At 41.5% G+C, this 13,161-nt stretch overlaps 1 protein-coding gene across 1 annotated transcript in view; it reads right to left on the bottom strand.

The window, feature by feature from the left end:
- Positions 1–13,161, bottom strand: part of LOC147688873 (macrophage mannose receptor 1-like) — a 731,375-nt gene that overhangs the window by 86,060 nt on the left and 632,154 nt on the right. The window contains exon 24 of the mRNA XM_086941773.1: positions 8,633–8,865. Coding sequence (XP_086797899.1) covers positions 8,633–8,865 — 233 coding nt within the window. The remainder of the gene's footprint in view (positions 1–8,632; positions 8,866–13,161) is intronic.

Below are 13,161 nucleotides of genomic sequence, written 5' to 3'. Positions count from 1 at the left end.
TTCAGGGAGGGGGGCACAAGTTTCCTTTCCTTTTTTATTTGCTTTGGCCCCGGGGAATGATATGGTTCAGGGAGGGTGCTATGATGAAGGTCCTGCACAGCATGGGTTGGCTGTGTCTTTGCTGCCTCTCTTTTTTCAGATTTAGAAGAGGTTCTGCAAATCTGTGGCAACATTTTTTAAATAGCAATGACTCATGCACATTTCCCAAATAAAACCCGAAGGGGACCAGGGCCTCAGGGGAGGCGCAGTGCACATATGACTTAAGTGGGGCATGGCACCCCTCCCCAAGCACAATAAGGCCCTGGAGACCACATCCCTGTGGCTTCTATTTTGATAAAATGGGAGGGGGTATCTGCAGCCCTGAGCCTAATAAAGCCCCAGAGACCCCATCCTCCGGTGCTGCATAATTTTATGAAGGAGGGGGGGGGGGGCTTGCAGCTTCTTTAGCCTAATTAGGGCTAGGGAACAAAATGTTAAAAAGGGGGAGGCTCCATGTGGATACCCCTCCCTGAGACGTTATAAGGCCCCAGGGACCCATCCTCCTGTGCCAGTTCAATCATTATACCCGAGGGAGCCCACCTACGGGACACAGTAGTTTCCTTGGCAGCACTTGCAGGAGCGGTAATCATGTGTTTGCTCCTGTCTGGTAGGAGCATTTTTAAATCTCCCACCAAACAAGAGCAAACACCAAGTCTGCTCCCAGTTAGTGGTAGATTTGAAATTGCTCCACCCAGTTGGGAGGAGACTTGTGACAAACAAACCACCTACTGCTTCCCCTGGTGGGAGCATGCAAAAAGCAGCTGCTCCCTCTGGGAGGGAGGAATGCCTGCTCCTGCAACATCAAGAACCCGGCTGGGGCCACTGGGGCCCTCAGGCTTCCCCCACAGCCCCCAACTTATTGGTGGGTGGGTGCCCCGGGTGGCACTGAAGCATCCACCTATAAAGGATGCGGGCCCTTAGAGATGGCATCCTTGGGGCCAGGTGGACTCCCTACCCCTTTTATTCATATTTATGCCCCAGTGGATGGGGTTCCTGAGGCCTAATTAGGCTCAGGAAGGGTGGCTGAACACTCCTCGCCCTTTTTATTAAATGTGGCCCCCTGGGATTGGGGTCCCTTGGGCCCAAGAAAGTCCAGGGAGGGGGGCACACTCCCTCTTCCCTTTTTAATTGGCTTTGGCCCCAGGGGATGGGGTTTTTAGTGTGTGATATGGCCCGGGGATGACGGCTACGCCGCAAACCCTGCACAGCATGGAGTAGGCTGCCTATTTTTTCAGATTTGGATGCTGTGAATCCTTTTGGCCATTTCAACCTTCGATAACCTTGAAGGTTAGTTGGTTAGAAAATGGTCTAGGACCAGTAAAACTTTGCATAGTGCAGGTGTAGCCATTTAGGCATCACAGCATGAAAATGTCGCAAGAACTGCTATCACTATTATTAGTACACTTTGCATGCTTTGCTTCGCAGAGATTTGGTAAACTGTCTCTTTTCCATGCTTGCTCTTAGACAAATCTAATGAAATGCTTCTATGTAACCCAAACTGCAATCTTCCATCCGTAGAGACTTTATGAAGGGATCTAACAAACACCTTTTCCTGATCTTGCATAGTCGCTGCAGGTTAACTGGAAGCGAAGCAAAAACTATGCAGTTCAATTGCACTGGCTATTGAACGCATGTGCTATGGACATCAGCAGTTACGTCCATCTTCTAGCTTCTAGAATTAAACACAAAAGTCATCTTTTCAGATATGTGGGTATGTTTGTGGAACGCGTTAATTGCACACTCACTCCAACTTTTCTATTGTATGTGGAAACTGGTGGGTTGTGGCACAGAGTGTAGGCAGTTGTGTTGATGAGCACCTATTCGCGCCTACAAGCGGTAAATTGTAGTTTGGTTAGGTGACCTGAAGGAATGTCGATATATTGGAGAGAGGAATGGTTTATTGTCTCTTTTAGTAGTATCTGTGTGTGTATGAAACCAGAACAGATTACAGCTGAAACTTTATCAGGCCCTGCATGGCGGTACTTTGCTGCAAGATGGATGGAACTGTATAAACGAAGCCACACAAGTCTGCTTAGAGTTGAATCTCTGTACAGCACGAGAAAGGAGGATAGACATGTGTAGCTGAAGTAATGCAGGATTACACAGACAATCTTGGAGCACATCGCATGTTTATTTGTCCTTCTGACTTTAGAAAGCAGTAAGAGCACTTTGACACAGAACGTAAACCTACAGACGGGAAACATCCTTTACAATGAAACTTTTTCCACGCAGTACCTTTACAACGCAGGATGTACAACGCAAGTCGTTACAACGACTTGTGCTGGAGGGCGCTGTAGGATAGGGAATAGTTTAATTTACTATCCAAAACCTTCCCTACTATCCACGGGGACTGGAGTTGGAATAGTAAATTAAACTATTCACTATCCAGCATCCCCCAACGCAAGTCGTTGTAACGACTTGTGTTGTAAAGGCATGCGTGGAAAAAGGATGCGTTGTAACGACATACATCCCCTACAGACAACTTGATGTTTTGGGAAAGCGATTCAGTCTCAGATAGGTTCAAAAAGAACATATGACAGTTTTCTGATATTTAAGGATGCAGTTCTGGCACTCTGAGTTGAGATTTGATGTGACATGGCCCAAAAAATAGGAGCATATTTATCAAAATTTTGCTTTGCCCTTTGAAACACAAGATGATGCAAGGGCCATGAAAATCTAGATGAGATTTTCAGGCCTTCAAGGTCACCGTGCATGGCCCTGTGGTGCTTGCTAAATCTGGAGTAATGCAAGGCTGCGCAACTGCCTTGCATCACTCTGCCCCTGGGAAGCATTCCATGGTAAAATGTGAGTGTTCCCACGCATCCACCCATGGATTTTGGTGCATTCTGAAATTTACCATGAGTGGTGTACTTTGGCATTCTGCAGCACACGTCAAAAGAGGAAAAAGCCTCAAAGGATTGTTTTCGTGCAGGAAGGTGTGCCTTCCTGCACAAGCACAATTCTGCCTACAACCCAGGCACCCGTGAACCATGGTGAAAGGATGCCTGTGCCAGTCTTGAACAGGACTTACACCAACGAGGGACAATGAGGAACGAAGCGCGTCTTTGCACTGTAAGGGGTTATGTCATCGACGCGTTTTCACGTAAAGTTTTGTTGAATGCTGTATTTTCACGCGATCATTCTCACAGATATAGGGGCAGATTTATGTTAACTGGCGCATCCCGAGGGATGCGCCAGTTAACATGCGCCACAGTGCGCCACAGCTACGCCACCCATGGTGCGCCGCATTTATGATGCGGCGCACCATGGGGCAAAAACGGCACAGATGCGTCACGCATCTGTGCCGTAAAAGTGACGCATTGCTGGAGTTGCGTCGCAAGCGCGACGCAGCTCCAGCAATGCTCTGGGGGGGCCTATTCTTTCAATGCTGCCTTAAGCCTTACGCCTGCTTCAAGCAGGCGCAGGGTTTTGACGCAGCATTGCCCTGAAAGTGACTGAGTGAAATCTCATAGATTTCACTCAGCCACTTTCAGGAGGCGTTCCTGCGCAGGAACGCCCCCCCCTGCGCAGGAACGCCTCCTCATGGCGCAGTGCTGTACAACGTGACGCATCTCCTAAATGCGTCACGTTGTAAATAGGGCGCAGGGATGCGCCACGTTTCCGCGCCGTTGCGTCACGCAACGGCGGCGTAAACGTGGCACAAGCCCTTCATAAATCTGCCCCATAGTCTTTCGTTATGAGGACATGTTTCTATATGTCCTATTCAAACAACACCGGACTGTTTGAACAACGCTACATCGGGTGCATGCATCAGCTGCCTTATCGGAGCACCTGTGAGTTTCAAAAACATCAGGGATTCGTTTTTTTAGAGGTGGCATTGGAAGTGACATTTCTTTCGTGAATGTAGCATTTTAATTGTTAGAAATTGTATTTCTTGCTTTCATGAATTTCATTATTCATCGCTACGCTGCCATCTAGTGTCAAGTTGGGAAAAGTAAATGTAATTTATTTCTACTGCTTGTCTGTTCTCTACATCGACTTGAATATTGACAGATCTGTTTCTGTAAAGTCATGTTCAATATTTCACTGTTTAGAATTATTATACCAATGTTTAAGTTCTTATTTATTACACTTTACAGTGATTTTCGATTTACAGTTTATACTGTTTTATTCTATTCTACAATGCACAATGTCTTGTAACCACTCCGTGAGGTGTGTTGTTTGGGGGGTCTCTCCCATTCTCTGTGCATACACATTGACCTCCAGTGGAGGTGCTCAATGTTACATTCACATTTTACCCTACTTAGGGTATCTAAGGTACTTACCTTCACACAGTGCACAATATTATTTATTTTACTCTACATAGGGTATCTTCACACAGTGGACACTGTATTGGGTGTCCAATGTTTTTTCCTTCACATAGTGCACAATTTGTACCTCTACTCAAGGTGTCACACATAGGGGTTTTTGTCCTATTATTACAGTGCACATTGCTTTTGCCCCCCGAGGTGTCACACAGGGTTCTTAGTCTTGTTATTACTGTGCACAATGTTGACCTTTTCACAAGGTATTTCAGTGCACACCTACCTATGTAGGTTTACTGGTTGTGTGGGTTCTGCCTCGCATTTACAATGCACAATCTCCTGACCTCTCCGGAGGTATGTTAGTTGGGTATCCCCATCATCTCGTGCATAACATGGTACCTCTGATCGGGGTGCGTCCTTATGGACATGACATTACTCTTGTCATTACATTTACAAACCTTCACTACGGTGTGCGCTCTTACCTTTCTTAAGGTGTCTGGGGTAGGTTGTTTGATTTACTTCTACAGTGCACAACAGTTTAATGTTCTCTTTTTTTTCCCTCTGCACATTCATATTTTTACCCTCTTGGGTGTATAGTTTGGGCTTTTACCTTTTAACTATACTGCAGTGGTCCATATAAGACTGGGTGTTTCTCTATTCCATTTTCCTTATCTTTGATTACACTGTAGCCCAGTACTTTTCTATTTTATTTAAAACTCAAATGTTTATGATTGTATGGAGAAGGAGTTTTATATTGTATTTCTCTTCCTCTCTGTCATCTACTTTTCTCCTGATTTGGATGTCCCTCGTGCACTTTCCTGGCCAGTTGGTGTACAGAGAGGACTCATTGATGATTTATTTTCTTCTCTTTATTTCTTTGTCTCATTTATTAGAAAGGAGGATATGTTATCTGTTTCTTTTATATTTCTTTGTTGCTTTCTTTGTCTCTAGTACTCTTCTCTCCATTTATGTCTACTAGCGTATACACCTGAGTATATTTTCTTTTCTTTTGTTTTACTTTAGAAGTAAGGAGGATATGTAGTATCCTGGTTATTATGTTTTAAATGCTTTCCACTCCTCCACCTGTAGAACACTCTTGAGTTGATGTCACTTAGAACGTTAGTGTATGAAGCAGACAGTTGGAGAAGGGCTGAGCGCCTGGTTGGCTGCTCCTGGTTGGGCTGAATACTATTGTACTATTGATCTTCCAACTGACCTTGAATAAATCCTCCTGAAAATCATCCATCTGCTTGGAGTCAGTTACTACACTGTGCAGGCGCTAGGAAGCCACATGTCCACCAGTGTAAGGGGAGAGCAGAGCAACAGAGTGTCCTGCTGTGTTGCGTGAACAAATTATAAGTATAGTCTACAGAGTATATTGCTGCTGCTCTTTTGGATATGAGAGAAGTATTTACAGATTGTTTCTTGTTTTCTTCTCTATTTCTTCTTTATTTTTTACTCTCCAGAATGTGCTTTATTTACTTCATAGAACTGCTTTGTCATAAATGCTTATCAAACCTTCCTTCAATGTGTTTTTTTGTATTTTGCCAGAGTGTCCACATTTTGCTTTAAATAAAAGACCTATGTGCTGATTGTGAGGGACGCTTAGATTACTGGAATGGCACTAACATAGTTGTGGTACAACTATAAAGGACATGCAGGATGCACTACATGCCTGGGAGCATGGGCACAATAACTGAATGTGTCCTTCATGAGGACACAGTGATTACCACATAAGATGAGGTTTTGCCTCATTGCTGCTGTTGTGGATGTGGTACCCAAAAGTTGCTTCTTCTGCCAAGCCCTGTATCCCTACTAAGGGGAAACTTTGCTACAGAACATGACCTAATTTGTTTGGCTCCAGGGGGAGCCTACCACTTATCTGCTTACAATTAGTCTATCTCTGCTTTGAATATCTATACTGTATCCTCTCTGATACACATATATGGGATCTCCCATTTGTCTTACACAATGCACTGTTTAGAAATTGAAGAGTATCTGCTCAGGAAGTGTGGATTACCTCCCACACGATACACATTTTTCTGACCACAGGAGTTTCACCGCACTCTAATTTTGAAAACTCCAAGAGCACTGCAGTCAAGGCTGACTGGGAGAAGAAGTGGATTTTTGAACATGTCAAACATTGTGAATGTCTGTGGTTTACACCAATGTACAAGCCTGCTGTAAGTGCTGGCCCTCTAGAGTAATGTTTATCCATTTGCAATTAGAAAGCAGCTCTGCACCATCAGGTAAGGACTCCATGCTGCTTTTCTACTCAAGGCTTAAACAAAGCCCAGCATATCGAAAATGCCTTGAGAACCTTTATTTCCTCGGAGGACTCAACCTGTCCTTTCCTGGAAGTATAAAGGATCTGCCTGTTACTAAAAGCAAGAGGAAAGTGGAGTTGGACGGAGCCTGCTTGGAGATAGCTTGAATAGAAGAATTTGCTCTGGACACCACAATTTCATCTGGACCGGACCCAATGAGGCTTTAATGCCCATGAGTAGGATCTTGCTTTGGTCGTTATTTTGTTGTGCGAGCTTGGCCATCTCTTCTCTTTGTTTGTAATGTGTTGCGTTTTCCCGTGGGGACAAAAGAGCCAGTAGGGCTTTTCTTTGCTAGCTGGTGACTTATTCTCAGTGTCGTGCTGGCTGAAATGCTCTGATATATCTACTCTTTATCTCCACCAGGCTGCTGGTGAAGTTTCACTTTCTGACATATGAGAGGGGTATTAACTGTAGTGGCAGGAAATTGTTACAATTTAACTTCTATGCATGCCTATCAATCCAAATGATGGCAGAATCAAGCACAGTGACCCATGTTTGGCATCAAGACCTGTAGAATGCACTGTATAGGTTGAAATTGAGACTCTAATCTTTTCAGCCCCTGAGATCACAAAGTTCTGAAGTTGCAAACTTTGAAAACGTATTGGAAAATAACTCTAGACTGTACGAAACTCTACCTTAGAGATATGTTATACACCTTCAAACACTTTTTGGTATAAAGCAGCCAGACATTGTGGGAAGTTTCCTTCGAACTCATATAGGCAAAGGTGTGTTATTGCGCTAAGGGGATTGATTAGAGCAGCTCGGATAGCATACTAAAATGGTGCAATGTATGCTCTTTGATTGACAGTCGAAAAAAGAAGTTTCTCAGATGCCTCTGCTCAATGCACTATATCGAAGGAAATATGGATCAGACTAAGGTACTTACTATGAGTCCCACAGCTTTTTGTGTGATAATACTGGGCCAAGGAAATAACTGTAGCGAGGGTTTGGTATTTACTTGGTGTAGTAACACTTCATCACTCTTTATCTTAGAGAGCCGAATGGAGATTAATGCAGTAAAACCAAATGTATTCAACCATTCAGTGTAACAAAATTCAGAATCTTATGATGCTTTCTTGCACATTTTTGACCAGATTTTTATTTTAAAACAAAATTGTGTAGGAAGAACCATAGGGTGCCATACTGTCATCAGGTTCCATATTTACCCGTTAGACAACAACTGGGGATGATAGGCCTAGAGCTTAACTTTTCCAGGACATAGTCACTATGTTGTAGCCTATTGGTTGCCACTCGATCAGAAACAGACATTTAGCTCTTCCATTGTCTGGAAGTGTACAGTCTCATGGCACAGTTACCAGAATGCAAAATTGAGTAAAGTCTATAAGCTTTAGAGCAGATAACTGAATGTGCTATAGTTCCGGGTCATTTACTTTAGGAGACTGCTTGATCCTGGGCAAATCATACTCTGTCTGTGTCCCATGACCACTAATCTGACAATATGTGAGCACTCTGAAATAGGCTTAATGGAAACAAACAGATGCTAATGGCAATTCCCAGTAATGGACCACAGCATGGTTTTAATTGATTCATTCAGGCCTGTTTAGCAATGGGTGGTTTACAGCAGAATGTGATGTGCTCCAGAATTTGCATTGTGCAGGATCCCTCTGATGCTATACCTTCTCCTACCCAGCAAGAGAAACCCACCACTTTTACAGTTCATAAATGTGTGAAGGAGTGAGAATTGGCATCCTGCAGTGCCTCAGTGCAAGGAAGCAGGACAGAATCTGTGACTGCCGGCAAACATGCAAAATGGAGGATGGTTGGCCACCCCAGTGGCACTTCATTGAAGGGGGGGCACAAGCTGTGCAGATTGCTGAGGTGGTGGGGGTGCACCCCCACTCTGTACCCAAAAAGAAGTCACATTTTCCACCTGAATTGGAAATGAGGCCCTAAGTATAAAAAGAAGACATCCTGCAATGTTTGAGTTTGAAACATTATTTTTGTGTGCTTTGAACTTTAAGTGTAAATTTATATTCTTACCATGTTGCTGTTAAGACCAATCCATACAGGCTTCATATACTTCAACACCTGCGTCGTTAGAAATGAGTGCGTGTAAGAATCTAAAATGCTGGCAAGTTCTGAATCCTCTGCCTTACAGTGTCTGCGTGCTTCATCCCATTTCATCTCAGAGCGTACAATTTTGTAGCTGCTGTCTCCATACTTGATAAAGTTAGAAGGGGGAATGGTTGTTGGGTCATCGGTAAATGATAAACCTGGAACAGAAAGGAAAACATTCATAAATGCATGAAACTGGTTAGAAAACGAAAAGTTGGTACTCACATAATGTGAATGTGAAAAACCGTTAAGTGAAACATGTAAAAACTGAGGGGCCGATTAGGTTGGCAGACGGATCGCCACCGCCATGCAGGCGGTGGCAATCCGTCCGCCATCCGTGCGCCACCTATTTCCCCCCGCCATAGTACAATGACGGGGGGACCGCGGCGGATGGAAAGACTGTCTGCCGCTTTTCCGCCGCGGTCGCCTTGCGACCGTGGTGGAAAAGGTCTAATATGGTGGTGGTGTCTATCAGACACCGCCAGCCATATTAGCATGGGCTTTGAGGAATGCTTTTCTGTGGTGGGAATGCCGCCACGGAAAGGCATACGGTCTTTGCTTTGGGGGCCCGTTGCTGGCCCCCAGGGTGAAGATGGTGTGGGGGATGCACATGGGGGGTACCTATGGTACCCCACTGCGTTTCAAAGTACAACATGGCAGGCACCGCCTGTCATGTTGTGCTTTGAAACGCACAACATGCACATGCACTGCCTGCCGCAATGTTAAAAATGCGGGATGCACCCGCCACTGTGGCGGGTGCAACCTAATTCGGAGCACGGGAGTTCCGCCATTATGTCATTATGTCCGCCATCCTAATCGGCCCCTAAATTCGTCACTCCTTTTAAAAAAAAAGAAAGTCACAAATGTGTCTCCAGAGTTCTGTGGTATTGTACTGTGCACAGATATGACTTTCAAGATTTCACATGTTCACACAATTTGGCCTACAAAATTACCATTGCAAACTGCTGGGAATTCCGTTTCCCATATGCTAATATACATCTCTCTTTTGGATGTGGGTTCCTTTCTAACCATGAAACAGGTTTAATCTTGATCTTGCCAGAGGAAACTTTGCAATTAATTCCATCAAGGCGTTGGCAAAGGGTTGGTAAACACCTTTAAACGTATACGTTTCTGAACATGTACAAGGTCACTGGGTATTTTGACCCTGCAACTAATGCTTCTCGACTACATCCATTCCTGGTGAGGAGATGTACTTAAACATGAACTTCATGCTAGTAAATCTGTTTATGTGTGCATAACATATATCTGCATATGCAAGCTTAAATACATAGGCATAAATATAGCTTTGAGATTATGGTTCATTACAATTTGACTTGGACTAGACCTTGCAGAGTTCATCTAATTGTAAAATTAAACCAGTAACTGATCTATTACTTGATATGTGCTCACAATTAAGACAAAGTACTTGGGCAGTGTGAGATGAAGAGAGTTGCCCATGAATTACAAAATGTGGTCAGGTGGAAGGCAAACTATTGGTATAGCGCAAAGATTGCTCACCCGTTACATGCCGCAAATGTTACAGACACTTCATGAAAGTGCACTTAGCACATTATTCATGTATGATTTAACAAATTAATGTTAGTCTTGCACTTGTCAATTATTAAAGAGCGCCTTCACTGTAAGCTTAGAGAATTTACTTATATACATGTCTTGCCTTAATTTAGATTGCTTAATAAAGAATAATCCCCATTTAGTAGAAAATGTATTCACCATAGAAATGAAATGTAACTTTTTAAATGCATGTGCTACTTCACATAAATAACACGTCACTAATTTAAACTATGATTAAACACTTTCTTACATGAATAGGATGTACTCTTATTAGAAAAGAAGATGTTTTTGTATTGTGTGCATTTATATTCCATATTTTGATTTAAATGTGGTTCTCAGGCATAGTTATCATTGAATATTATGATGATTTATTGAATATTATATGTGGTATGAAACGTAATGCATTAGAAATGTATATTCATTTGTGTTTAAATGTGCACACGCATATTAAATGTGCATTGTAGAAGTTAACATGAGTAGGCCTGTATTTCGCCATGCTGCATAAAGCTGATTTATTTTTTGCTAACTCAACGTTTCTTGCAGGTATTCACATGCATTGTTTGTTTAGAACAGATCCATTATTGTACTAGGGATAAGGAGAATGAGATAAGGTCCTTGAAGAAAGGTACAAGTAGAAACAGAGCTGTAACTGAATAAACTATTGTCAAAGGTTGCAACCAACGAGTGCTTGAGGGCTAGATGTTGTTTCAATGTCCAGTGTGGAACAAACAAGCAATGCTGCAGTCTACAACGTGACAATTCATGGATTTCAGTGGACCCCTAATGATGTAATTGAGGGGGTGTTACCCAATGGACTTTACATGTTATAATATACCGTTCTCCATTGACTGTTACTCAGATTTTTCTCACAGACTGGTATGCAGATCGCTTACTAGACCCCTTTCCGACTCAGATTCCTTGCAGGTTCGTTGCTGACAGCTTTCCTTGATTTTCTCTTTCCTTGAGCCATTGCTAACCTAATAGACTTTAAGAGATTTTATGCCCAAAATGTTCTTCTTGATTTCTGCTTAAGTGTGGCTTAGTCTGATACTTATTATTGACCCATAGAAAACTCTTGATCGAGCTTCTGAGACGCTGTTTTCCTATTTGATTTCTTTTTGTTTTGACCTGATTTCCTTTATGGAATTTCCCTGATTTGCTAAGATTCGGTCAACTAAACCATCCTCTGGACTTTGAGACTGTAGATTACTAAAGCATAGGAGAGAGGTTATTCTCTGTGCATCAGATTTTGATGTTATTGTTTTGTATCGCAGTCAGGGAACTGCTTGTTTGTGTGATTTTAATTTGCTTCAATTTCTTTTGGTGTCAGGGAGTTCATGTTGCCGTTCTGTATCTTTATAATATGGTACTGAGGGATCACTGACATAATATCGAGGGACAGAATATCGACTATCACAAATATCGTGTAAAAAATATCGACAGACAGAATATCGAGTTTGTGTCTACAAACAGGTAAGTACAAATATTGAGTATAAAATATTGTTTACTAAAATATAGTTTATAAAAATATCGACTTTATTAAAAACAATGTTAAATTAAATTATTATTAAAAATTAATTAATAAAATATACTTAAAAATACTTAAATTAACTTATAATAATTAAATAATTAATAAAAGTTATAAAAACATTTTTTAAGTCACATTTGTTAAAACATATATGTATAGTAACATAAAATAATTAAATAATATCCAATATTATTACCGTACAATAGCAAAAGTGTTAAAATGACTATTCCCACTCCAAAGAGTGCAATCGTAGGGAAAGCGTTGGATAGTGTAGGGGTTAAAATTACTATTCCCACTCCAGTGGGTGCAACAGTAGGAAAAGCGTTGGATAGCGTAGAGGTAAAAATTACTATTCCAACTCCAAGGAGTGCAACAGTAGGGAAAGCGTTGGATAGCGTAGGGGTAAAAATTACTATTCCCACTCCAAAGAGTGCAACAGTAGGGAAAGCGTTGGATAGCGTAGGGGTTAAAATTACTATTCCCACTCCAAAGAGTGCAACAGTAGGGAAAGCGTTGGATAGCGTAGGGGTTAAAATTACTATTCCCACTCCAGTGGGTGCAACAGAAGGAAAAGCTTTCGATAGCATAGAGGTAAAAAGTACTATTCCCACTCCAGTGGGTACAACAGTTAGGAAAGCATTGGATAGCATAGAGGTAAAATTTACTATTCCCACTCCAGTGGGTGCAACAGTAGGAAAAGCGTTGGATAGCGTAGGGGTTAAAATTACTATTCCCACTCCAGAGGGGGGAACAGTAGGGAAAGCGTTGGATAGCGTAGGGGTTAAAATTACTATTCCCACTCCAGTGAGTGCAACAGTAGGGAAAGCTTTGGATAGCGTAGGGGTAAAAATTACTATTCCCACTCCAGTGAGTGCAACAGTAGGGAAAACATAGGATAGCGTAGGGGTTAAAATTACTATCCCCACTCCAGAGAATGCAACATTAGGGAAAGTAAATACTTCATATATTATTGTAAAAAATGTAAATTAATATCTATAAAAAATGTATTTAAAAGTAATTACCAATTTAATATAATATTATAATTAATCAATTAAAATTACTAATTAACATTAATTATTACAATTAGTTACCTATTACTACAAATTAATTACTAATTAACTATTAATTATTTAATAATTAAAAATTAATTAACAAACAATTAGAATTAAATACTATTAAATTAATGTAATTATTTAATTAATTATAAAAAAAATACTTCCCACCCAACAACCCACTACAGAAAATAAATTAGTAAAATTAACATAATTAGCAATTAATCAATTAATTAAAATTAATTACCAATTAAAATATAATTAATTACCAAATATAAATTATTAACTATTAATTATAAATT

The sequence above is a fragment of the Lissotriton vulgaris genome, chromosome 10 (genome assembly GCF_964263255.1).
Source record: "Lissotriton vulgaris chromosome 10, aLisVul1.2, whole genome shotgun sequence".
Lineage (NCBI taxonomy): Eukaryota > Metazoa > Chordata > Amphibia > Caudata > Salamandridae > Lissotriton > Lissotriton vulgaris.
The sequence above is the reverse complement of the archived record's forward strand: the minus strand, read 5'-3'. Positions and strand labels throughout refer to the sequence as shown.